This window comes from Panthera uncia, chromosome F2 (assembly GCF_023721935.1).
Source record: "Panthera uncia isolate 11264 chromosome F2, Puncia_PCG_1.0, whole genome shotgun sequence".
Classification (NCBI taxonomy): Eukaryota; Metazoa; Chordata; class Mammalia; order Carnivora; family Felidae; genus Panthera; species Panthera uncia.
Genome location: NC_064812.1, coordinates 48,645,599 through 48,671,130, shown reverse-complemented (window position 1 = coordinate 48,671,130; position 25,532 = coordinate 48,645,599). Strand labels below are relative to the sequence as shown.

Sequence of the window (25,532 nt, the reverse complement as noted above, 5' to 3'; positions counted from 1 at the left end):
AGGCTGAAATCAAGGTGTCAACAAGGTTAGTTTCTTCTGGGGACTCCTCTCTTTTTGGCTTATAGATGGCCATCTTTTTATAATCATATGGTCTTCCCTCTGTGCACGTGTCTGTATCCAGGTTTTCTCCTTTTACAAAGGCATCAGTCATTATTGGATGAAGAGCACCCTAGTAATATCATTTTAATTGAATTACCTTTATTTAAAGATGCTATTTCCAAATAGAGTCACTTCTGAGGTACCAGGGATTAGGACTTAAACATTTGAATTTGGGGGCAGGGGGAAATAACTCAGCCTACAACAAAAAGTAAATTAATTTTTAAAATTAAAGCTTGTGAATCATGTTTTAAAGGTAGAAGAAACCTGTGAGTCCTGTAATCCCAATGACTCATTTATTAAATAACTTTTAAGGTAAGTGGCTTGCTCAAGAACAGAAGTAATAGCAGAGTTTTGACTAGAACACAGGTTTTCTGATCATTATTTTTTATTTTTAATTAGAATAATGGAGAGTTAATGTTCTAAAATTAAGATGGCTTTGTAGGATTTAAAAGTACACTCATAATTGATCACATTCTTGAGTGCCCTTGATTTAGCCTGTTGGCTTGGCACTTGGACATTGTCCCTCTTGAAATTTATAAGTCTAATTTCTTCCTGTTCTCAAGGCCTTGACATTTTCTTCTCATAAATTCATGTTTTTACTATCCCTTTTCCTCATATGTTTTAGTTAAGGGTGGAGGCTTCATTCATTTGAATAGGTATTTTTCCCAGTTTTGAAGATAATTACTTTTTCAGCTTTCGTGGTGTAATATGAGTTGTTATAGCCTTAAATAAAACCCACAACTAACAACATAAAATCATCTCCTCTCCCCCCTCTTCCCTAATCTAACTGTGGCTTACTAGGTAAATTCTTTCACTTCACATTTATATCCCAGTGAGCCTTGCAGTTCTTAACCTTCATTTTTTTCTTGTTGTAAGCTAGTTGGATGGTGTCCAGAGTTTTTGCTCATGTGATCCTCTGAAATATTGTTTCAGTGCTTTTGTGGATTTAAGCCTCATTTGCCCTCCAACCTTTAGTTATGTGTTCAGATCACCAGAATGCCATTCTGAATTTTGGAAATTATTTCGTTGGCTCTGCAGAGATATGTGGTATATTACCAGCCGTGGATACTGATATCTGAGATGTATTTCCTTCTATCAATTCCACTATTTCTTAAATCGCAAAGGAAAAATCCCTCTATTATCAAAGATAAACACGCCTAATACTAGTTAAAGTGGGAAGGACAGATTTTAATCAGTAAGATGCTATTGCAGTAAGGAAGAAGGTTCAGTTTAATCCGAACTCCTTTTTGTACAGAAGTAACTGGGCATTTCAAATGGAGAATGAGGGAGTAGAGAGGTGGGTGGAAGCTAAGTAGAGTCAGAGAAGTGAAAAATTATGAAGTGTTGATTGGTGTAAATGTGATTAGGCCAGTTTTCTCTACTAGTTAGAATTCTGTTCTCCCACTTGGACTGTGAGTCCTAGGCCCTGTCCTTCCTGATGATTACATTTCATAAGAGTGGCTTTCAGGTCTTTAACAAAGACACTCCTGAGTTATGGGAGATGACATATACAGTTGACCTTTGAACAACACAGATTTGGATGCTGTTTTCTCTTCCTTATGATTTTCTTAGTAATATTTTTCTTTCTTCCTAGCTTACTTTACAGTAAGAATACAGTATATAATACATATATCATTTTAAATATGTATTAGCTGACTGTTTCTGTTATCAGTAAGGCTTCTGGTTATCAGTAGGCTATTAATAGTTAAATTTGGGGAGAGTCAAAAATTCTAGGTGGATTTTCAACCGCACTGGGAGTCAGCACCCTTAAACCCTGCTTTGTTCAAAGGTCAACCTACATCTCAAAGAGACAGAGGAAGGATTTACCATTGTAAATTGTCTACAGGTGTACTGGAACAAACAGTAAATTCTTTAAGCAGCCCTGAGCTTTCTCAGGCAGACACTTTAAGTGGGGCCATGGTCATTCCTGAGTTGTTAGAACCAACATAGTGTGTATTCAAGTTTTTTTAATTTGCAGAAGAGGTGGTGGATGAGATCATTTGTGCTGTTTGGAGTTTTTATAGGCCAGAGTTGAGCCCTACTTGAGAAGATGGCTCAGAGGAACTTGACTAGAGTTGGTTTAAGGAAAGAATCTTTGTGCACCATGGGTGAAAAGTATATACATCAGAGTGTATATAGACTCTTTGTATAGAGTCTTTGTTTTGTATTTCAATTTTGAGACTGACAGAGCTACTTTAAACACCCAAAAGAGGAGTGAGATGGCTGCTACTCAAACACTGGGGACCACACTGAGTTTTTTTATGGTATTAGTAGAACTAAGAACTTTGCTTTTGTTGAGGAAAGCATTTAGAAATCCATTAAGTTCACTTTAAATTGAATTATGTCACAAATGTTTTACAATAATCAAATAATTTGAAAATTATTTCCTTATATCAAATGGTAGGGAAACACAGTAGAGAAATGTGCCACTTATGATAGAGGACAGAGCATAAGTCAAATATGATATTAGTTAAAAATTTGCTTTAGTCATATATACTTAGCTAATACTAATTTGTTTAGTTTACTAAGTCTCAAGTTCTCTTCTTTAAAACTCCCTTAGTATCAGTGCAGACTAAGATATATTAAAACAAGGTTTTGAACAAATAGTATTCTCATACCTAGTGATAGAACCATATTTATGTTCTTCTAGAAAGATTTTTATGATTGAAATTACTAGGTGAGAGGGAATGAGCAGTTTGAAGCCTCCAGCTATGCATAGCTGTCTCACTTGCCTTCCTGAAATATTATGCTAATTTGTACACACAACAAAGTATATGAGAGTGCCCATTTGGAAATATTTGCCATACTAATAGATTTAAAAAATGAATGCTATTCTTATCAAAGCTTTCTTTAATAATTGAAAAACTCACATATTTATTGATCATCCATATTTTATCATTTGTGTCTGATTATCTTATAATCTGTACATTTTTTATTGGTTGTTCCTTTTTTTCTCACTGATTTATAAGAGCTCTTTTTTCTGCTAATAATTTGCCACTTTTTTATTCTTGGTTTTGACTTACAGACATTTAATATTTTTTCTGTCATTAAAGTTTTTCCAACTTCCATTTTTTTGTGTGTGTTCAGAATATTTTCTATACTCTATTATTTCCATTATTTTCTTCTTATACTTTCATTATGTAATTTTTTATTTCTTTTGTAAATTTTGAAATTAATTTTGTTACACCATAGGAGATGGGAACTTTGTGAGTTATTGCACATTGACTCATAGTGTGATATAATGGAAGGACTTGGGATTTAGAACACCTGGTTATTCTTGGGACTGTTACAACTTGTAACCTAATACACTCATTTTGTTTCTAAAATTCTGTTGTAAACATACATAGCTGTATGTTGGCCATCCTCCAGAATGGTCCCAAGCATTCTTACCTTCTGGTGTTTGCACCTTGTGTGGTCCTTCCCACATTGAATCAGAGATGGTCTGTGACAGAATATGGTAGAAATAATGGTACAGGACCTCAAAGACTTGGTCCTAAAAGACGTTTCAGCTTTTGCTCTTGTCTCTTGGATTATATACTCACAAGTCACTAAGGTGAAGACTGAAGAAGCCCTATAAAAAACGTAAATGGAGAGGAACTGAGGCCTCTTCTCAGCTCTCGGCACCAGCTTGTTAGCTATGCATATGAATCATTATTTAAGGGGATTTTCTAGTGCCTCCCAAATTTCTATCCCATAGGAACTGAGCAGTAATAAACGGTTATCGTTATTTTAAGTGACTAAACTTTAGGATAATTTGTGGCTTTTTTTAATCTTTATTTTTGAGAGAGAAAGAGAGAGAGTATGCATGCTGGGAGGGGCAGAGACAGGGAGATAAAATCCTAAGCGGGCTCCAGGCTCTGAGCTGTCAGCAGAGAGCCCAACGTGGGGCTCGAACCCATGAACGAACTGTGAGATCATGACCTGAGCCAAAGTTGGACGCTTAACTGACTGAGCCACCCAGGCACCTCAGGATAATTTGTTTCTTAGCAATAGATAATACAGTGTGCAAGCAATTTTTTTAATGTTTTATTTATTTTCTTGAGAGAGAGAGACAGAGTACGAGTGGTAGAGGGGCAGAGAGAGATGGAGACACAGAATCTGAGGCAGGTTCCAGGCTCTGAGCTGTCAGCACAGAGCCTGACACAGGGCTTGAACTCAAGAACCACGAAATCATGACCTGAGCCGAAGTCAGACACTTAACTGAGCCACGTAGGTGCCCAGCAATTTTTTAAATGGCTTCAATTTGACTCTTGAGTTAAATCTAAATATGTGAAACACCTTAAAAAACAAGATTTTTGAAGATCTTTATTTTCTGTAGAGATAGAGTGTATTTTTTCAACAAACCTGTGATGGATAAATTATGTAGTTATATTATCTAGCTTCTCAGAGACTCCGATTGTTCTGTTGCCCTATTAAAACTAAGAAAGAATGTCTAGGATGGAAGAAAAATCAGATTCTGCCTTCTAAGTTTCCTGAGGACAGTCCTATCATAATAATTTAAACATTTATTAAGTACCTACCTTTTTTCAGATACTGAGGGTACATGACTAAATTAGATGTACACAATTTCAGCTCTTTTGGAGACTGCAGTTTTAGGTTGGGGAGGTGAGTCCCACCCCTCACCCGCACCCCCCAAAAAAATTCTGGTGATAAGTCTGTTAAAAGAAATAAGTGGAATAAGTAGGTAGGTTTACTTTAGGCTGGTCAAGGTTTATCCTGCTTTCTCAGTATAATATCTGGCACACATTAGGCATTTACATGTTGAATAAATGAATATGTCTGAGTTGGTTTGTTTATATGTTAACATAATACTCTCATCCCCCCTGCCAACATACATATATGTACATGTAGATGGAAATATTATTATTCCCAGTTTTATGACTCAGATGTTATATCCCAATTTTCCATGTTCGGAATTGTGAAAGACTAGATGCTGTAAACAGCTTCCTGCTGCATAGTTATGTCCCTGATAGAACAAATTTTTGTGGCATTAATGATCTTTGCAAAGAGGCAAAGTGATCTTCAAGGCCTCCCTTCTTCCAAATAAAGAAAAAGCAAAATCTTACAAATTGGAGTTAGAATAGTAGATGATGCTGATAGCAGTTTTCAAGGTACTAAGCTTTTGGCTCACAGCAAGATAGGGGAGCTGTGGTTGGATTCCTGTAGTCTAGACTCTTTGGTGTGCCCTCGAATCACTACCAGCATTAGAAACAGACCTGACTGTACTAACGCCCAAAGACTACCCTTGGTCTAATATCAGAGAATGAACTCACCATCAAAGATTATAAATTATAAGAAGCCATCATAAGCAGAGGTTGATAAATGTGTTCTGTAAATGGCCAGATAGTAAATATTCAAGCTTTGCAGTCTCTATTGTGTACCTATTCAGTTCTTCCATTGTAGTGGGAAAGCAGCTATAGAAGATCTATAAATGAATGAGCATGACCGTTGAAATAAAACTATTTACAAAAACAGGTAACAGGCCAGATTTGGCCTGCAACCAGTTTGCTAACCCCTACAATGGAAGGTGGAGTAAAGGAGGTATTTTAAGAGATAATGGCTGTTTGAATACTGATGAAAAATAAATTCTTAGGTCCATAATCTCCCTAGTAAGATGATAAAGAGAAAGTCATGTTTTCATCAAGTGAAATGCATGACACCAAAGTCAAAAAAAGCAGCTGTAGAGAAAAACAGATCATTTGAATGGAAATTATGAATTAGAATTACAGAATTAACAGTAATAGAAGATAGTAGAAAAATATCTTCAAAGAGTTGAGAGATTATCATCAATATAAAATAGTATGCTCAACAAATCTTTTGAAGATGAGAATCCAGGCATTTACAGATTAAAAAATGAGAGCATTTACCATCGAGAGACCTACATTAAAGGGATTTTGAGAGGTTATTTTTAAGAATCTACTCAAGCTAATGTTAGGAACAAGAGCTAAATCTCCACATTGCATAGTTTCAATGGAGAGTAATGACAAAAATGAAATAGAATGGTAGTCAGTATAGTTTTCTTCAGCTACAGATTGTTAGAATCTAGGTAAAGCTGAAATTCATGCTTTTGTAGGTTTTCCCCCCTATACTGTTGTTTTCCTCCTAGTCTCTAATTGTTTTAATTAATATTTTTGTGATGTGGGGTGAGGTTTATAGTGGTATAATTCTATAAGATCTTTTATTATATAGTTCTTAAATTTTCTGCAAAGAATTTCTGTTGTGATTATAGTGGTCTCAGGTATTTTTTTTGTCTTTTCTGTACTTGGATAATTGGTTATGCTTACGCTGGACATTTGATAAATGGGGAAAAAACACCCAAATTCATTAAATGTAGAGAAGACCAAAATCAAGGATGTGATCTAAGAAGAAATATGTTCCATGGTTTCAAAAGCTGCAGAAAGCCAGTGACAATCAGACTGAAGAATTTGGATAATAAAGGGATCACTAAAAACTTAATATACTTCTCTGGGATAGCTGTTGAAGCAAAATGACCTCAAGCTTAAATAAGAACTAGATATCCTAATAACAGGAAGGAAATATTTGGTCTCCTATGAAAAAGAAAAAACTATTGTCATAGTACTTACTATTTATTGAGTACTCAACATGTGTCAAGCATAGTGCTAAGAACTTTCTGGGTGATTTTTGCATTTGGGCCTCATGATAATCCCTTCTAGTTTGATGCCTTCATTATCTCCGTTTTGTAATGACAGGAACTGAGGCTGTATATAGTTTGACTACTTAAAGTACAGCAGTAAGTTCCAGAGCTGGAATTAGTAACCAGACCACCTGACTCCCATGCAGAAATTATGCCTTAACCACAAACGTTGTGGGCTGAAGAGCAAGTTTAGGTAGTTGTGATTATTATCTGTGTTTATTTATATGTTCTCTGTGCTTTTTACTGTGCAAAGGAGCAATTAAAGATGATATTGAAAGCATGTGGTGAGGGGCAAAGAGTTTTTCAACTTGGTGTGATAGGGATTGAGTCTGGTGTAGTATAGAAAGATCTACTGATATAAGTGCAAACAGTTCTTTCTGCTTGTAGCTGTGAAGTACTGAGCTAGAGTAATTCTTGATAGGTAGTTTTGATTTCTAGCACATAATTTTGTATGTGGCAAAAGCTTTTAAATTAGAATTTTTTTTTTTCCTAGTGGAAGGAGTGAAAGAACAATTAAAACTTTCTTTGGAAAATAAGAACGGCATAGTGCAAACTGGTGAATTAACAGTTGTGCTGGATGGATTGGCGATTGAGCAAGAAAATCTAACAAACTGCAACTCATCTCCAACCAGTAAGCCAACTTTATGTGTTTTTAAAGTTTGAAGTGGGAAAAAAAACCTGAAAGAAGTATATAAAAACCTGCTTTATTTCTTTCTTGTTTAGTAGAAATACAGCAAAATGGTGATGCCTTACATGAAAATGGAGACCCTTCAACAAGACCAACCTCCAGGTAGAATATTTTATTTTAGTATTTGTGGCAAGGTAATGTAACATTTCCCATATATGAAGTTTTACATTTTAACCTTAGAGTTTGCCATAGAATTTAAAAGCTTGTATCTGTACATATCATTTGTTTAAATTCTTTTAAAAGTAGTTTTTAAAGAGATAAACTACATTGAGATATAATACACATACCAAAAGGGTTACCTTCTATATATTGCAGTAGATTTGGGTATAACAATCACGACTATCTAATTTCAGAAATTCTCATCACTCTCAAAAAGAGACTGGGGGCACCTAGGTGTCTCAGTCAGTTAAGTGTCCCAACTCTCGATTTTGGCTCAGGTCATGATCTCACGGTTGGTGGGACAGAGGCTGCCTTGGGTTCTGCACTGACAGCTCAGGGCCTGCTTGGGATTCTCTTGTCTTCTCTCTCTGCCCCTCCCCTGCTTGTGTGCACGTCCTTTCTCTCGCTCTCTTTCAGAATGAATAAACATTTAAAAAAGCGTGGTGGGGGGGCGGGGGTGGAAACCTGGGTGGCTCAGTCCGTTAAGGGTTAGACTCTTGGTTTCAGCTAAGGTCATGATCTCATGCTTGGTAGGTTCAAGCTCCACATCAGGCTCTGTGCTGAGCCTGCTTGGGATTCCCTCCCTCCCTTCCTTCCTCCTCCTCCTCCTCCTCCTCCTCCTCCTCCTCCTTCTCTCTCTCTCTCTCTCTGCCTCTCCCATGCATGTGTGCATTCTCTCTCTCTCACTCACTCTCTCAAAAATAAATAAACATTAAAAGAAAGAGAGAGAGAGAGAGAGAGACTCTGTAGCCATGAGCAGTCTCTCCCCATTCCTCTCTCCCAGCTCCTGGCAGCCCTAACTTACTTTTTGTCCAGTGGCTTGGCCTGTTCTGGCCTTTTCTTAGAAATGGACATATATGTCACTTTCTATTACTGGCTGTTTTTACTTAGCATGAGATTCATTCATGTTGTAGCGTGTGTCATTAATTCATTCTTTTCTTTGTCACCTTCTATTACTGGCTGTTTTTACCTAGCATGAGATTCATTCGTGTTGTAGCATGTGTCAGTACATCATTCTTTTTTATTGGAAATGGCTTCTTAAAATCTGTATTTAGGCATATTATATCAGTAAATAGATAGGTGCAGATAATGTGGGAAAATTGGCATCTTTTTGCTATCTGAATTGGCAGCTTCCAGTAGATCACTAGAAGGTACATGCTCCACAGATTGTAGTCTTTCCTCAGAAATCATCCTGCCATCTCAGAAATTCCCTTTGCTTACAGTTTGATGACCATAAAAGCTTTCTCTTTGGAATAGTTTAAATTAGAATAAAAACATATAATAGACTGGTTATAATGAATCCTTCAAAATATAAAAATACATTGCCATAAAAGTGACTTGTTAATGTCTGAAAAATATGCTGGTATATGACAAAGTGTGACCTCTATTAATATATAAAATTACTAACATCATTACTCCTAAATTGTTATTAAATGATTCTCATAGAGCACAGATAAGTATATTTTCTGAATATGTATTTGGCTTAAATAAATCTATTTAGTTTCCATAGGAAAAAACTAAGAGCTAAAAGGGTACAACACTAGGTAGATTAAAATATTTTGTCTGTGTGTATCTAAAATATGTATCTGTTTTTATAATCTTTGTAATACAATCTTAGATGGGTAAAGAAGATTGAGTCATGACCAATCTGAAAACTAATTTATTGCATAGTAAGACATTTTGAATGAAAGATTAGATCTATAGCACCAGGAGAACTTCACATGAATTCTTCTACTTAGACTCTTGGATCACTGATTTCTTCCTGAGTGGCTGGGGAGGGCTGTGCAATCAGAAGAATCACTTGGGAACTTCCTTTCCTTGTCCAAACTTCCTGAAGACATCTCATTCCAAATACACAGGTAACAAAGGAAAGGAGAGTTTCATTCATTCATTCATCATCAGATACTTATTGAGTGCCTGTTTGGTGCTCGACACTAGTCCAAGCACTAAGAATACTGGCCCTGTTCCTGTGAAATTTCATTCTGGTGGGATAAAGGTAAAGAGTAAGTAAGTGAAGAAATGAATTAGCTAATTGGAAATAGTATTAAGAACTGTGAAGTCATTGAAATAGGACAAGGTGACAGGAATGAAAGGGAGTCTGTTTTAAAGAGAGATGTTGGGGGAATTACCTCTGAAAAAGTGTCATTTGAGCTACAATTAAAAAGCCAAAAATGTACTATCCATGCAGAGTTCTGACAGGAGAGCATTATTCTAGGCAGAGGACATAGCAAGTGCAAAGACCGTGAGTTTATTTTTAGTTAATTCATGCTCTACAAATTCTTCCAACTCGAGAATATAATATTTATCCTTTTTTTTTTGATAATCCTATAGTCATTATAATATTACTGCTTGCGTATGATAATTTGTAATAAACAGGAAGGCTTTACAGCATGTTTTCATGTTCAGTAAAATTGATATATGGTATATATATCAAGGTAAGAAAGGAGGAACTTGGAGACAAAGATAGCTAGACACAATCTGATTGATATATTTTTAGAAACATTAGGCTGCTTTGTGGAGAGTAGATATTTGGAAAAACTCTCCTGTTTATTTACATGATATCACCCAACTTCCTATCCATTGCCAATAAGGTTTAAAATATTTGATTTTGTAGTTGTAGATTTATTTATTTATTTGCAGCTCATGTATTTGCTATAAATTCTTCTAACTGTGATATAATATTTAGCTTTTCTGATTATCATGTCCTCATTATTTTAGTACCTAGTACACTGTAATTTGTAATCAATATTTGAAGACCTTTTCAGCTTATTTTCCAGTGTTTAATAAAATTACAATAGGTTGGCAATCCCTATCAAAATAACACCAGCATTCTTCACAGAGCTGTAACAAATAATCCTAAAATTTGTGGAACCAGAAAAGACCCTGAATAGCGAAAGCAGTCTTGAAAGAGAAAACCAAAGCTGGAGGCATCACAATCCCGGACTTCAAGATGTATTACAAAGCTGTTATCATCAAGACAGTATGGTACTGGCACAAGAACAGACACTCAGATCAATGGAACAGAATAGAGAACCCAGAAATGGACCCACAGACTTATGGCCAACTAATCTTTGGCAAAGCAGGAAAGAATATCCAATGGAATAAAGACAGTCTCTTCAGCAAGTGGTGCTGGGAAAACTGGACAGCGACATGCAGAGAAATGAACCTGGACCACTTTCTTACACCATACACAAAAAAAAACTCAGAATGGATGAAAGACCTAAACGTAAGACAGGAAGCCATCAAAATCCTCGACGAGAAAGTAGGCATAAACCTCTTTGACCTAGGCCGTAGCAACTTCTTACTCAACACATCTCCGGAGGCAAGGGAAACAAAAGCAAAAATGAACTATTGGGACCTCATCAAAATAAAAAGCTTCTGCACAGCAAAGGAAACAAATAGCAAAACTAAAAGGTAACCAATGGAATGGGAGAAGATGTTTGCAAACAACATACAAGATAAGGGGTTGGTAACCAAAATCTATAAAGAACTTAACAAACTCAACACCCAAAAAACAAATAATCCAGTGAAGAAATGGGCAAAAGACATGAATAGACACTTTTCCAAAGAAGACATCCAGATGGCCATCTGACACATGAAAAAATGCTCAATGTCACTCATCATCAGGGAAATATAAATAAAAACTGCCATGAGATACCACCTCACACCTGTCAGAATGGCTAACATTAACAACTCAGACAACAACCGATGTTGGCAAGGATGTGGAGAAAGAGGATCTCTTTTGCACTGCTGGTGGGAATGCAAACTGGTGCAGCCATTCTGGAAAACAGGATGGAGGTTCCTCAACAAATTAAAAATAGAACTACCCTATGACCCAGCAATTGCACTACTAGGTATTTATCCAAGGGATACAGGTGTGCTGTTTTGAAGGGGCACATGTACCCCAATGTTTATAGCAGCACTATCAACGATGGCCAAAGTATGGAAAGAGCCCATATGTCCATTGACAGACGAATGGATAAAGATGTGGTCTATATATATATACAATGCAGTATTACCCAGCAATCAAAAAGAATGAAATCTGGCCATTTGCAACTACGTGGATGGAACCTAGAGGGTATTATGCTAAGCAAAATTAATCAGTCCGAGAAAAACAAGTATCTTTTGACTTCACTCACATGAGGACTTTAAGATACAAAACGGATGACCATAAGGAAAGGGAAGCAAAAATAATATAAAAACAGGGAGGAGGACAAAACATGAGACTCTTAAATTTACAGAACAAACAGAGGGTTACTGGAGGGGTTGTGGGTGGGGGGGTGGGCTAAATGGGTAAGGGGCATTAAGGAATCTACTCCTGAAATCGTTGTTGCACTATATACTAACTTGGAAGTAAGTTAAAAAATAAATTATTTAAAAAATTATAATGGTTGGAATTGATTTTTAAAAGTTCCTTGAGCTTTTTGAAAATGCTTTTTAGAAATGCTTTTTAAAGAGCACTTTAAAGATTATTCTTAGATTAAATATTTAAATACATATGCACACACACATTTTGTTGTTGTTGTTACATTTATTTATTTTTGAGAGAGAAGCAGAGATAAAGGGGGACAGAGAATGAGAGGGGGAGGGTCAGAGAAAGAGAGATATCAGAATTCAAAGCAGGCGCCAGGCACAGAGCCTGACACGGGGCTCAAGCTCATGAACCATGAGATCATGACCTGAGCCAAAGTTGGACGCTTAACTGACTGAGCCACCCAGGAGCCCCTTAGACTTAAATATTTAAAAGGTACAACTTGATCATTACTTTGAGGGACTGAAATTATTTTGATTTAATATATTTATATATCTGAGTATATATATAGTTATCTGCTAGTGTGGATACACTTAGAACTGAAAGTAATTTAAACTTTAATGTAGTAAAAGCATGCTATATCTTGTGTTCATTACTCTTTCTACCTATCACTTTGCTTGAGTACTAAGAATTTGGTAAATCTTTCTTATGACAATTCTGATGGAAAGTCACTTAATTGCACTTATTGAAGTAAAGCATCTTTTTTTTCTTTTTTTTAAGGTTGGTTGTTGAAGGTACCAGTGGAATAGATAATCATACACCTACAAGCACTCTAGTTCAAAACTCATGCTGTTCATATGTAGTTAATGGAGACAACACACCTTCATCTCCGTCTCAGGTTGCTGCCAGACCCAAAAATACACCAGCTCCAAAACCACTCACATCTGAGCCTGCCAATGACACTGGTAAGTATGGTGATTTATGACTCATTGTTTAAATGGAAACTAAATTAAACTTTATGCCTACACTTCTCTTACTGTACTATCTTTCTTAATCTTCAGTTCTGCGATAGGAATCTAAAGATCTAAATAACTGAAATCTTTCCTAATGTTTTGAATTTTTCTAGATTATTTAGGAGGATATTCCAAATATATATTTAGTTTAGAAATAACAATACATTTCATTGGGGATCCTGGGCAACTCAGTTAGTTAAGCATCTGAATTTGGCTCAGGTCATGATCTCGCGGTCCATGAGTTTGAGCCCCACATCGGGCTCTGTGATGACAGCTCGGAGCCTGGAGCCTATTTCAGATTCTGTGTCTCCCTCTCTCTATGCCCCTTTCCCCACTCACAGTCTGTCTGTCTGTCTGTCTGTCTGTCTCTCTCTCAAAAATAAATAAACATTAAAAAAATTAAAAAAAAATAACAATACATTTCACTAAGCATGTACTTATAGATTCTTAGGCTTTATGCCACATGCAAAAAAAGTTCATTATATAATATTTCTAAAAGAACTTTTGTGAGTTTATTAATTTGTTAGTAATAAGTGGTTTCTCTTGGGGGTGGAGAGAGGAAGGGAGTGGGGGGCAGAGACAGAGGGAGAGAGGGAGAGAGGGAGGGAGGGAGAGAGGGAGAGAGAGAGACAGAATGAGAAAGGGAGAATGAATCCCAAGCAGGCTCCACACTGTGAGCGCAGACCCTGATGCAGGGCTCAAGCTCATGAACCATGAGATCATGACCTGAGCCAAAATCAAGAATCAGACACCTAACTGACTGAGCAACCCAGGTGCCCCAATAAATGGTTTCTTTAACCTGTCTTCAGTACACAAATAATTTATTTCTTTGTATTACAAGTTGTTAGAAAAACGTAGTTTGAGCTGAGAGAGCTCTCAAAGTTCTAGATTTTTCAGGAGTATTATTCCATTACAGAAGGAATGCCTATGGAAGATTTTTTTCTATAATCCTGTATTCCAATGGACTCAGCTGTAAAAATTCATAAGTAATTTTCTTGTTTCATCTTTATATATTCTTTTAGATGAATCTCTTCAAACTCAAACATCTTAAGGTTGATTATGTTTGGGAGCTAGAGTTGTAATACTGGTCTTTTATTTCCAGAGTCTATATTTTTTCCTGTGTTTTGTGTATCTATGGGAAAGTATTCAAAAGTAGAAAAAAGTAAAGAATCAATTCAGGAATTGAATGAAAATACATGGGATTATAGATAAGACAACTGTATATTTATACCCAGGATTGGAGGGAGACTTACTCTGCTCTATCTTGAGAGTTTTTATAAACGTAGGAATTGACCTCTGAATGTTTTTGTTTTTTGTTTTTTTTTAATTTTTGTCTATTTTTGAAAGAGAGAGAGAAGGAGAGAGAGAGACAGACAGACAGACAGTGTGAGCACTGGAGGGGCAGAGAGAGAATTGAAGTAGGCTCCAGGCTCCGAGCTGTCAGCACAGCACCCGATGCAGGGTCCAAACTCACAAACTATGAGATAGGACCTGTGCTGAAGTCAGACACTTGCTGATTGAGCCACCCAGGTGCCCCTCTGAATTTTTTTGTTTAATATAATTTCTTGTCAAATTGGTTTCCATACAACACCCAGTGCTCATCCCAACAAGTGCCCTCCTCCTTGCCATCACCCGCTTTCCCCTCTCCCCTACCCCCCATCTATCCTTAGTTTGTTCTCCGTCCTTAAGAGTCTCTTATGGTTTGCCTCCCTCCTCTCTGTTACTTTTTCTCCCCCCCCCCTTCCTCTCCCCCGTGGTCTTCTGTTAAGTTTCTCAAGATCCACATGAGTGAAAACATATGGTATCTGTCTTTCTCTGACTGACCTATTTCACTTAGCATAAATCTTCCAATTCCATACATGTTGCTGCAAATGGCCAGATTTCATTCTGTCTCATTGCCAAGTAGTATACCATTGTATATATAAACCACATCTTCTTTATCCATTCGTCAGTTGATGGACATTTAGGCTCTTTCCATAATTTGGCTATTGTTGAGAGTGCTGCTATAAACATTGGGGTACAAGTGCCCTTATGCATCAGCACTCCTGTATCCCTTGGGTAAATTCCTAGCAGTGTTATTGCTGGGTCTTAGGGTAGATCTATTTTTAATTTTTTGAGGAACCTCCACAGTTTTCCAGAGTGGCTGCACCATTTTGCATTCCCACCAGCAGTGCAAAAGGGTTCCCGTTTCTCCACATCCTTGCCAGCATCTATAGTCTCCTGATTTGTTCATTTTAGCCACTCTGACTGGCATGAGGTGATATCTGAGTGTGGTTTTGATTTGTATTTCCCTAATGAGGAGTGACGTTGAGCATCTTTTCATGTGCCTGTTGGTCATCTGGATGTCTTCTTTAGAGAAGTGTCTATTCATGTCTTCTGCCCATTTCTTCACTGGATTATTTGTTTTTCGGGTGTGGAGTTTGGTGAGTTCTTTGTAGATTTTGGATACTAGCCCTTTGTCCAATATGTCATTTGCAAATATCTTTTCCCATTCCGTTGGTTGCCTTTTAGTTTTGTTCATTGTTTCCTTTGCAGTGCAGAAGCTTTTTATCTTGAGGAGGTCCCAGTACTTCATTTTTGCTTTTAATTCCCTTGCCTTTGGAGATGTGTCAAGTAAGAAATTGCTGCGGCTGAGATTAAAGAGGTTTTTTTTCTGCTTTCTCCTCTAGGGTTTTGATGATTTCCTATCTCACATTCAGGTCCTTCATCCATTTTGAGTTTATTTTTGTGTATGGTATAAGAAAGTGGTCTAGTTTCATTCTTCTGCATGTTGCTGTCCAGTTCTCCCAGCACCATTTGTTAAAGAGACTGTCTTTTTTCCACTGGATACTCTTTCCTGCTTTGTCAAAGGTTAGTTGGCCATACATTTGTGGGTCCAGTTCTGCGGTCTCTATTCTATTTCATTGGTCTATGTGTCTGTTTCTGTGCCAGTACCATATTGTCCTGATGATTACAGCTTTGTAGTAGAGGCTAAAGTCTGGGATTGTCATGCCTCCCACTTTGGTTTTCTTCTTCAATATTACTTTGGCTATTCGGGGTCTTTTATGGTTCCATACAAATTTTAGGATTATTTGTTCTAGCTTTGAGAAGAATGCTGGTGCAATTTTGATTGGGATTGTGTTGAATGTGTAGATTGCTTTGGTAGTATTGACATTTTAACAATATTCTTCCAATCCACGAGCATGGAATGTTTTTCCATTTCTTTGTATCTTCTTCAGTTTCCTTCATAAGCTTTCTATAGTTTTCAGCATACAGATCTTTTACATGTTTGGTTAGGTTTATTCCTAGGTATTTTATGGTTCTGTTGCAATTGAGAATGGTATCAGTTTATTTGTCTTTCTGTTGCTTCATTATTGGTGTATAAAAATGCAACCGATTTTTGTACATTAATTTTGTACCCTGCAACTTGCTGAATTTATGTATCTGTTCTGTCAGACTTTTGGTGGAATCTGTCAGGTTTTCCATGTAGGGTATCATGTCATCTGCAAAAAGTGAAAGTTTGACTTCATCTTTGCCAGTTTTGATGCCTTTTATTTCATTTTGTTGTCTGATTGCTGACACTAGGACTTCCAATACTATGTTAAACAACAGTGGTGAGAGTGGACATCCCTGTCGTGTTCTTGCTCTCAGGGGGAAAGCTCTCAGTTTTTCCCCATGATATTAGCTGTGGGCTTTTCCTAAATGGCTTCTATGATGTTTAAGCATGCTCCTTCTATCCTGACTTTCTTGAGGGTTTTCATTAAGAAAGGGTGCTGCATTTTGTCAAATGCTTTTTCTGCATCTATTGACAGGACCAGACCATATGGTTCTTATTGTTTATTTTATTAACGTGATGTATCACATTGATTTGTGAATATTGAACCAGCCCTACAGCCCAAGAATGAATCCCACTTGATCATGGTGAATAATACTTTTTATATGCTGTTGAATTCAATTCGCTAGTATCTTGTTGAGATTTTTTTGCATCCATATTCATCAGGGATATTGGCCTGTAGTTCTCTTTTTTTGCTAGGTCTCTGTCTGATTTCGGCATCAAACTAACGCTGGCTTCATAGAATGAGTCTGGAAGTTTTCCTTCCCTTGTATTTTTTTTGGAACAGCTTGAGAAGGATAGGTATTAACTCTGCTTTAAATGTCTGGTAGAATTCGCCAGGGAAGCCATGTGGTCCAGGACTCTTATTTGTTGGGAGATTTTTGATAACTGATTCAATTTCTTCTCTAGTTAGGGTCTGTTAGTTTTGGTAGTGTGTGGGTGGTAGGAATTTGTCCATTTCTTCCATGTTGTCCAGTGTGTTGGCATATAATTTTTCATAATATTACCTGATAATTGCTGGTATTTATGAGGGATTGGTTGTAATAATTCCATTTTCATTTGTGATTTTATCTATTTGGGTCCTCTCTCTTTTCTTTTGAGAAGCATTACTAGACGTTTATCAATTTTGTTTATTTTTTCAAAAAACCAACTCTTGGTTTCATTGATCTGCTCTACTGTTTTTTTAGATTCTATATTGTTTATTTCTGCTCTGATCTTTATTATTTCTCTTCTTCTGCTGGGTTTGGGGTATCTTGCTGTTCTGCTTCTATTTCCTTTAGGTGTACTGTTAGATTTTGTATTTGGGATTTTTCTTGTTTCTTGAGATAGGCCTGGATTGCAGTGTATTTTCCTCTTAGGATTGCCTTTGCTGCATCCTAGAGGGTTTGGATTGTTGTGTTTTCATTTTCATTTGTTTCCATGTATTTTAATTTCTTCTCTAATTGCCTCATTGACCTGTTCATTCTTTTGTAAGATGTTCTTTAACCTCCATGCTTTTGGAGGTTTTCCAGACTTTTTCATGTGGTTGTTCTCAAGTTTCATAGCATTGTGATCTAAAAGTGTGCATGGTATGATCTCAATTCTTTTATATTTATTGAGGGCTGTTTTGTGATCCAGTATATGATTTATCTTGGAGAATGTTCCATGTGCACTTGAGAAGAAAGTATGTTCTTCTGCTTTGGGATGTAGAGTTCTAATTATGTGTGTCAGGTCCATCTGGTCCAACGTATCTTTCAGGATCTTTGTTTCTTTACTGGTTCTGTGTCTAGATGATCTGTCCATTGTTGTAAGTGGAGTATTAAGGTCCCCTGCAATTACCACATTCTTATCAATAAGATGCTTATGTTTGTGATTAATTGTTTTAAATATATGGGTGCTTCGAATTCGGTGCATAGACATTTATAATTGTTAGCTCTTCCTGATGAATAGACTATTATATAATGCCCTTCTTCATCTCTTGTTACAGCCTTTTATTTAAAGTCTAGTTTGTCTCATATAAGTATGGCTACTCCAGCTTTCTTTTGACTTCAGTAGCATGATAGATAGTTCTCCATCCCCTCACTTTCAATCTGAAAGTGTCCTCAGGTCTAAAATGAGTCTCTTGTAGACAGCAAATAGATGGGTCTTGTTTTTTTAATCCATTCTGATACTTTATGTGTTTCGATTGGAGCTTTTAGTACATTTACATTAATGTTATTATTGAAAGGTGTGGGTTTAGAGTCATTGTGTTATCTGTAGGTTTCATGCGTGTAGTGATGTCTCTGGTACTTTGTGGTCCTTGCAACATTTCACTCACAGAATCCCCCTTAGGATCTGTTGTAGTGCTGGTTTAGTGTGATGAATTCCTTCAGCTTTTGTTTGGGAAAACTTTTATCTCTCCTTCTATTCTGAATGACAGGCTTGCTGCATACTTTTCCTGTTCATCACATTGAAGATTTCCTGCCATTCCTTTCTGGCCTGCCAAGTTTCAGTAGATATGTCTGCTACTACCCTTATGCTTCTACCTTTGTATGTTAAGGCCCATTTATTCCTAGCTGCTTTTTGAATTCTCTCTTTATGCTTGTATTTTGCCAGTTTCACTATGATATGTCATGCAGAAGATCAATTCAAGTTACATCTGAAGGGAGTTCTCTGGGCCTCTTGGATTTCAGTGTCTGTTTCCTTCCCCGGATTGGGGAAGTTCTCAGCTATGATTTGTTCAAGTACACCTTCAGCCCCTTTCTGTCTCTCTTCTTCATCTGGAATTCCTATGATAGGTATATTGTTCCATTTGATTGCATCACTTAGTTCTCTAGTTTTCACCTCTTGATCCTGTATTTTTTTCTCTCTTTTTCTCAGCTTCCTCTTTTTCCATAATTTTATCTTCTAATTCACCTATTCTCCTCTTTGCCTTTTCAATCCGCACTGTGACTGCCTCCATTTTATTTACACTTCATTTATAGCATTTTTTAATTCATCATGACTATTTTTTAGTTCCTTGATCTCTGCAGTACTAGATTCTCTGCTGTCTTCTATGCCTTTTTCAAGCCCAGCAATTAATCTTATGACTATTATTTTAAGTTATTGTTCAGTTATATTGCTTATATCTGTTTTGATTAATTCTTTGGTTGTCACTTCTTCCTGGAATTTCTTTTGAGGGGAATTCTTTCATTTCATCATTTTGGCTAGTTTTCTGTTCCTTATGAATTTTAAAAGCTCGTTATGCGCTTGGCACCTGCGAGCACTGCTATATTAAAGGGGGGGTCACACACTGTCCAGGGCCTGGCCCTTCAGGAAGTGTTTTTTTGGAGAGTGTTACTTGCTCTCTGTTGTTGTGACTTTGGTTATTTTATTTCTCTACTGCTAGTGATGTTTTGGACCCTCTACGAGGTGTGCTTTGATTTGTTCCTTGAAGTAGTCCTGTAAAGGAAAACAAACAGGAAACAAAGACACATAAACACACATACAGATAAAACAAACAGACAAAAAAAACCCACACACAAACAAACATACAAACAAAAACAATCCAAAAGCAAAAAAACAGAATCACCAGCTACAAGTAAAGAACAAGGTAGAGGCAGTGCTGATGGAGGAGCACATGCAAAGAGAGAAATGACAGGGGCGGGGACAAAGAGAAAATAAACATTGACCGGGCAGAGAGACTAAATGACTTAATCCAGAGAGAGAGAAAGGAAAATAAAGAAGGAGGTCGCGGGGGTGGGGGGACAAAGATAAAGTTACCCAGGCAGAGAAAGTATATGGCTTGATTATTCCAGAGAGAAAGGAAAGTACAGAAGGAGATGTAGAACATGTATCAAGGGAATGCATTAAATATGTCTGCTTCAACAAACCAACAACCAGAGCAACCAGCCTAGAGGAGGGAAGAGATAGGAAGGGAGAATATATCTAAATAAGAATTGTCCTGGAATTAAAGAATTGTCCTGGAATTAATCCAGGCTATGCAGCATCACTGGTCTGGATTATGGAGCCCTCTGGTTGCACAGCATGTATCTGGCTCCAGCAGATAAGCTGTTACCTGCACGGAGGGGCGTGGTTTGGTGTAGGCTGGTCTCACCTCCACTATCTGTCCCACCCCGGACTGATCCCTGAGGTCCTGCCTTGGTGGTGATGGTGGGAGGGAATGGTAATCCCCCAGTCTCTTCCCTGTGACCCAGTGGACTCCATTCCAGTTGTCCTCACTGTGCCACAGGCACAGACTGGGCGGTCCTTCTCGCTCCCCCAACTCCCCTGGCCCAGTGCTTGGCTAGGGTTCAAAGACCCGCTCCAGGTGCTCTGGCACTGAGGAAGTGCCTCTCTGTGCAGCTTGATATGTGGTCCTGCCTGGCTTTGCCTGTGCTGCCGGACTTCAGGGAGGACTGCCTTTTCCTGCTGTGGACTGCACTGCTGACCTCGCTGAGGTGCATGGGGGTGGTATACACAGGCAGCAGACAGGCTTTATTCTCTCCCAGCACACTCCAGGGAGGGGGCCGGTTTCTCCTTCTGCAGACTGCACCCTCAACCTAGCCACTGAGCCCCAGGGGGTGGAGGACGCAGGCAGGCTTTGTTCTGTCACACAGCCCTCCAGGGAGGGGTCCACTTTCTCCTGTGGACTGTGCCCCTGATCTACCACCGAACCCGGGGCTGGCTCCCCTTCTCCCCAGGTGCGTGAACAGGGAGATGGCCCCAGTCTGAAGAAAGCCCCACAGTTAGAGATAGGATCCCTCTCAGTCCCAGTCCTGGGACAAGAGACTGTATCTCTTGTCCAGATACAGTCAGTCCTACACTTCCCCAGCCATGCTTTCTCTTCTCTTCGTCTCTCAACAGAAGGGGATCTCTCCTCTCCGTGCCTACTCTGTGGGTTTTATTTCCCCCAGTTCACAATCACCCACCTGTCCTTTCTCAAGTTTCTTCCTGGTAGATTTCAGCCTCTTTTCCTCCCGGACTCTTGAGGTTTAAAGTCCTTTGGCTTCAGCACTTCTTTGTTTGAGAGACGCGGGAAGTATGGATCCCCCTACTTCTCTACCATGTTGGCCCATGAATCTGAATGGGTTTTTAAATTTTAATTTATTAATGCCTTTTTTTTTTTTTTAAGATGGACTTAAAGATCCTGAGTGGTCACAATAAGTAGAACTCTTTGGTCATTAATTTAAGGTGGCTGGAAAATGAAGAGAAGAGAAATACATATAACAAGAGTGACATTAGTGAGGCAAATGCATTTATTTTCTGATTTCTGATCTGCTTTGTAGTAGGAACATTTGTCTCAGAGTTATTAGCAAAGCAGAAAAGGAAACATCACCTTACTTTATTTGGAACTGTGTCTAAATTAAGAACAGACCAGTTAAAACAGCTACTGTTTCTGATATTCTATCTTTTATGGATTGTATGAAAAAACCGCATAGTGTGAGCAACATCCTCAATAATTCTAGGAGAGTAAATGTAATAGTGAGTTTCAGAGAACTGTGACTTATGTTATCTATCCTAAATTAAATATTACGATTTTTAAAAATAGTCTGAGTACCTATAGAAAGGACCAATAATTTATTTTTTTAAGGTTTATTTATTTATTTTGAGAGAGAGAGAGAGAATGACCAGGGAAGGGCAGAAAGAGAGGGGGACAGAGGATGTGAAGCAGATTCCATTCCGATAGTGGAGAGCGTGATGCATGGCCCAAACACAAAAACCACGAGATCGTGACCTGAGCTGAAGTTGGATGCTTAACTGACTGAACCACCCAGGCACCTCAGTAATTTATTTTTTAAAAATGTAAACACATAGAGGTACTTGGGAGGCTCAGTTGGCCTGACATGACTCTTGATTTCCCCTCTCCCTGGCTTGTGTGTGCTCACTCTCTCTTAAAAAAAAAAAAAAAAAAAAAATTCAAAAAATACATATCAACACATAGAAAAGTGGTTTATCTGAACCAGAGTTTTTCACAATGAAGCTTAAATCTAGTGCTTTTTGGTCATGAATTTTTAAGTTATTAAGTAATTATCCATACCAAAAAATTTCAAGGAAAACCTAATTATTCATAAATTTGCATTATATTTTAATTTTTTTTTAACATTTATTTTTGAGAGAGAGAGACAGAGCACAAGCAGTGGATGGGCAGAGAGTGAGGGTGACAGAATCCAAAGCAGGCTCCAGGCTCCAGGCTCCAAGCTGCCAACACAGAGCCTGACGTGGGGCTTGAACTCACGAGCTGTGAGATTGTGACCTGAGCCGAAGTCAGATGCTCAACTGAGCCACCTGGGTGCCCCAAAATTTGCATTTTAAACAATATAACTTCCTTAACAACACTCCAAAGAAGTTGTGAAAAATAAAAATAACACTGTTATATAACAGGATTGATTTGTTATATGGGATTATCATTACATTCAGAATGTAGTTCCAGTTCCATCATTTCTGAAACTAATTAGATAAAAGGCCAATTATTTGTAAAGTTCAGTCCTGATTCATGAAAAGAATAAGAAGGATGAATGATCATTTCAGAAAGGCTTATACCGCCATTCTATCTCATTCTTGTCATCATCCTCCATTTAAAATCTATGGAATTTGGTGAGTTAACTCTTCTTCCTAAAATATTTAGCTGTTTGAGTAGATTGGTGAAAGTGTCCATTGACCACTGGTTAGTTGCATGTTTTAATGTTTGGGTATATTCAGATGCTGGTACAAAAGGGAGGAAGACTTACGGAGGCTTTTCAGAAATCTCAGAATCTCTTACACTCCATGGTTTCTCGGGTTCTCTATAGACTCTTCCATTGAGAACAAGTACACTTCCCATGTTTTTTTTTGTTTTTTGCCTTTTTGATATTTATTTTAGAGAGAGAGCATGAGCAGGGGAAGGGCAGAGAGAGAGAGAGGGAGACAGAGGATACAAAGTGGGCTCTGTGCTGACAGCAGAGAGCCCGATGCAGGGCTCGAACTCACTGTGAGATCATGACCTGAGGCAAAGTTGGATGCTTAAATAACTGAGCCACCTAGATGCCCCACTTCCCACGTTCTTATTTATCCTTGCCCAAAATTTCAAGGTGAATATAAAACATATGAGGAACTAGAATTGAAGGCTCCATTGTAAGTAATTCCCATAACATTCACAGTAGCTATTAGGAAACCTAGGATAATCATAATAGCTAACATTTGTGCTATATATGTTGTAAACACTGTATATCTATTTACTGATTGAACTTTCACCATAACTAATTGAAATAAATACCAATATCTTTCCCTTTTTCCCAAGAGGAACGGAAACACAGATCACAGCTAGGGAGTAGAAAAGCTGTAATTGACATCCAGTTATATCTCTCTGAGCTCTCTCTGCCTTCTGCTTCTCTGTTCACTTTGATGTGTGTGATTTTTATAGTGTCTCAAAGGTATACTGTTCAGCTTTTATACTTTGATAGACTTCAAATAATATTTCATCATCCAACTTAGCGATTGTGTTTTCACCTCCTCTGATAATTGTTGGCGACATCTGACAAAACAATCTGTCATCATTCTATTGGCCAGTTTAAAAAGGCTTCCAGAACCTATTCTGTTGGTAGTAACCACTCTGCCAGTGCCTTTAGTGTGATCTGTCATCCCTTGGTAGGAGGATGAATTCAGGTACTTTTCAAGGATTGGGATAATCTTTAAGGCCTTAGTACAAAAATGGTATTCCTTTTTCTAATCATGGACTTTTAAAATCAGTTTTCATGTTACAGAGGGGATACGGATGGGAGTGTGCATATTCTGTATATAACACATTACATGTTTTTAGTCCCTTACCTACAATTCAGAATCCTAAAATCTTTAAAACCAAAGGTTTTTTGGTGAACTCCTTTGATGTCAAAGTGACTACAACTGACTTAAATGTATTCATAGTTTATCATGCTTAGTGTATCTCTACATTTTGCCACAGAAATAGTATTGTGTTTAATTACAATGTGTAGCCCTCAAATCTGCTCAGTTATTAGTGTAATATACAGTACACATGCCATATTACTTTTCTAAATTTCGAAAACTAATGGATTCTGGAACATACTTGACCCCAAGGATTTCAGACAAGGGATTATAGCCCTGTGCTAAGGAGTTTAAGACAAATGATTTCATTTCACCAGAGACAGTATCAATACAAGAAGGCTTTTTGGTGGGAATTTTTTTTCTCCCTCCCTTTAGATCAGGAGGCTCCATTTGAAGGGCACCTGGGTAGCTCAGTTGGTTGAGCATCCAATTTTTGATTTCGACTCAGGTCATGATTCCAGGGTTGTGGGATCAAGCCCCTGGTCGGGCTCTGCACTGAGCATGCTGCCTGCTTAAGATATTCAATCTCTCTCTCTCTCTCTCTCTCTCTCTCTCTCTCTCTCTCTCCCTCTCCCTCCCTCCCTCCCTCCCTCCCTCCCTCCCTCTCTCTCTCCACCTCTCCCTCCAATATGCATTCTCTCTAAAATTAAAAAAAAAGCTCCTTTGATAAGTTTAGTTGCTATAAATATTGATAGTTTTTTAAAGCTAAAATGGGAGGCAATCCTGGCATCTAATAGGACTAAGTTCAAATCCAGCTCTACTGTTTAATGTGTTAACTGTGTGATCTTAGACAAACTTAATATTCTTAAAATCTAGCTCCTCCATTTATAAAAAGAGGATAATCCTCAGTTAACCACCTGATAGGATTGTTTCAAAGGTTAAATGAGATAATAAAAAACATCTACCATATTCCTTGGACAGTGATAGATATTTAAGAACAATACTATTTTCTTCTCCACTTCCCACTATCTGTAACTTCCAGTGTGAAATGACTTTTTCTAACACATAATTTTTCTTTTATTAATAGATCAGAGCTCTGTATGGTTTCAGGCAGAACTGATTTCACAAGTTTATTAGACTTTTGTTTATAGCTTTTTATTTTGAAATAATAGAAAGTTGCCAAGAAATGTATAGGGAGCTCTCCCTGTGTGAACATACAGTGTGTAACTGCAGTACAATATAAAAATCAGGAAATTGGCGTTGACAAAATCTCCACTTTGCCTATTGTACCTACACTGTGTGTGCATTCTGTGCGGTTTTATCATGTATTACTTCATGTAGCTGCTACTGTGATCAAGATACAGAACTATCCCATCATCAAAGCCTCCCTCGAACACTACCCCCTTTATAGCCACCCACTTAGAAGTGTGAATTGACTTTAAAGAAACTTAAGATGCATATACACCAGTAGTTCTTCGTGTCACACCTTTTAATTTTATTTATTTACTTTGAAAGAGAGAGAGAGCAGGCTGGGGGAGGGGCAGAGAGGAGAGAGAGAATCCCAAGCAGGCTTTGCTGCCAGCGCAGAGCCTGACGTGGGGCTCAAACTCAAGAACTGTGAGATCCTGAATGACCAGAGCCGAAATCCAAAGTTG

The 25,532-nt window shown here is 37.8% G+C and overlaps 1 protein-coding gene across 6 annotated transcripts in view; it reads left to right on the top strand.

The window, feature by feature from the left end:
• Positions 1–25,532, top strand: part of WWP1 (WW domain containing E3 ubiquitin protein ligase 1) — a 134,029-nt gene that overhangs the window by 52,467 nt on the left and 56,030 nt on the right. For 3 of the 6 annotated variants that reach the window (XM_049633183.1, XM_049633182.1, XM_049633180.1), the window contains 3 exons: positions 7,248–7,385; positions 7,478–7,544; positions 12,634–12,818. In XM_049633183.1, coding sequence (XP_049489140.1) covers positions 7,248–7,385; positions 7,478–7,544; positions 12,634–12,818 — 390 coding nt within the window. Of the gene's footprint in view, positions 1–7,247; positions 7,386–7,477; positions 7,545–12,633; positions 12,819–13,453; positions 13,853–23,480; positions 23,761–25,532 lie in introns of those variants that run through there. The other 3 variants (XM_049633184.1, XM_049633186.1, XM_049633185.1) reach the window with 3 other exon arrangements.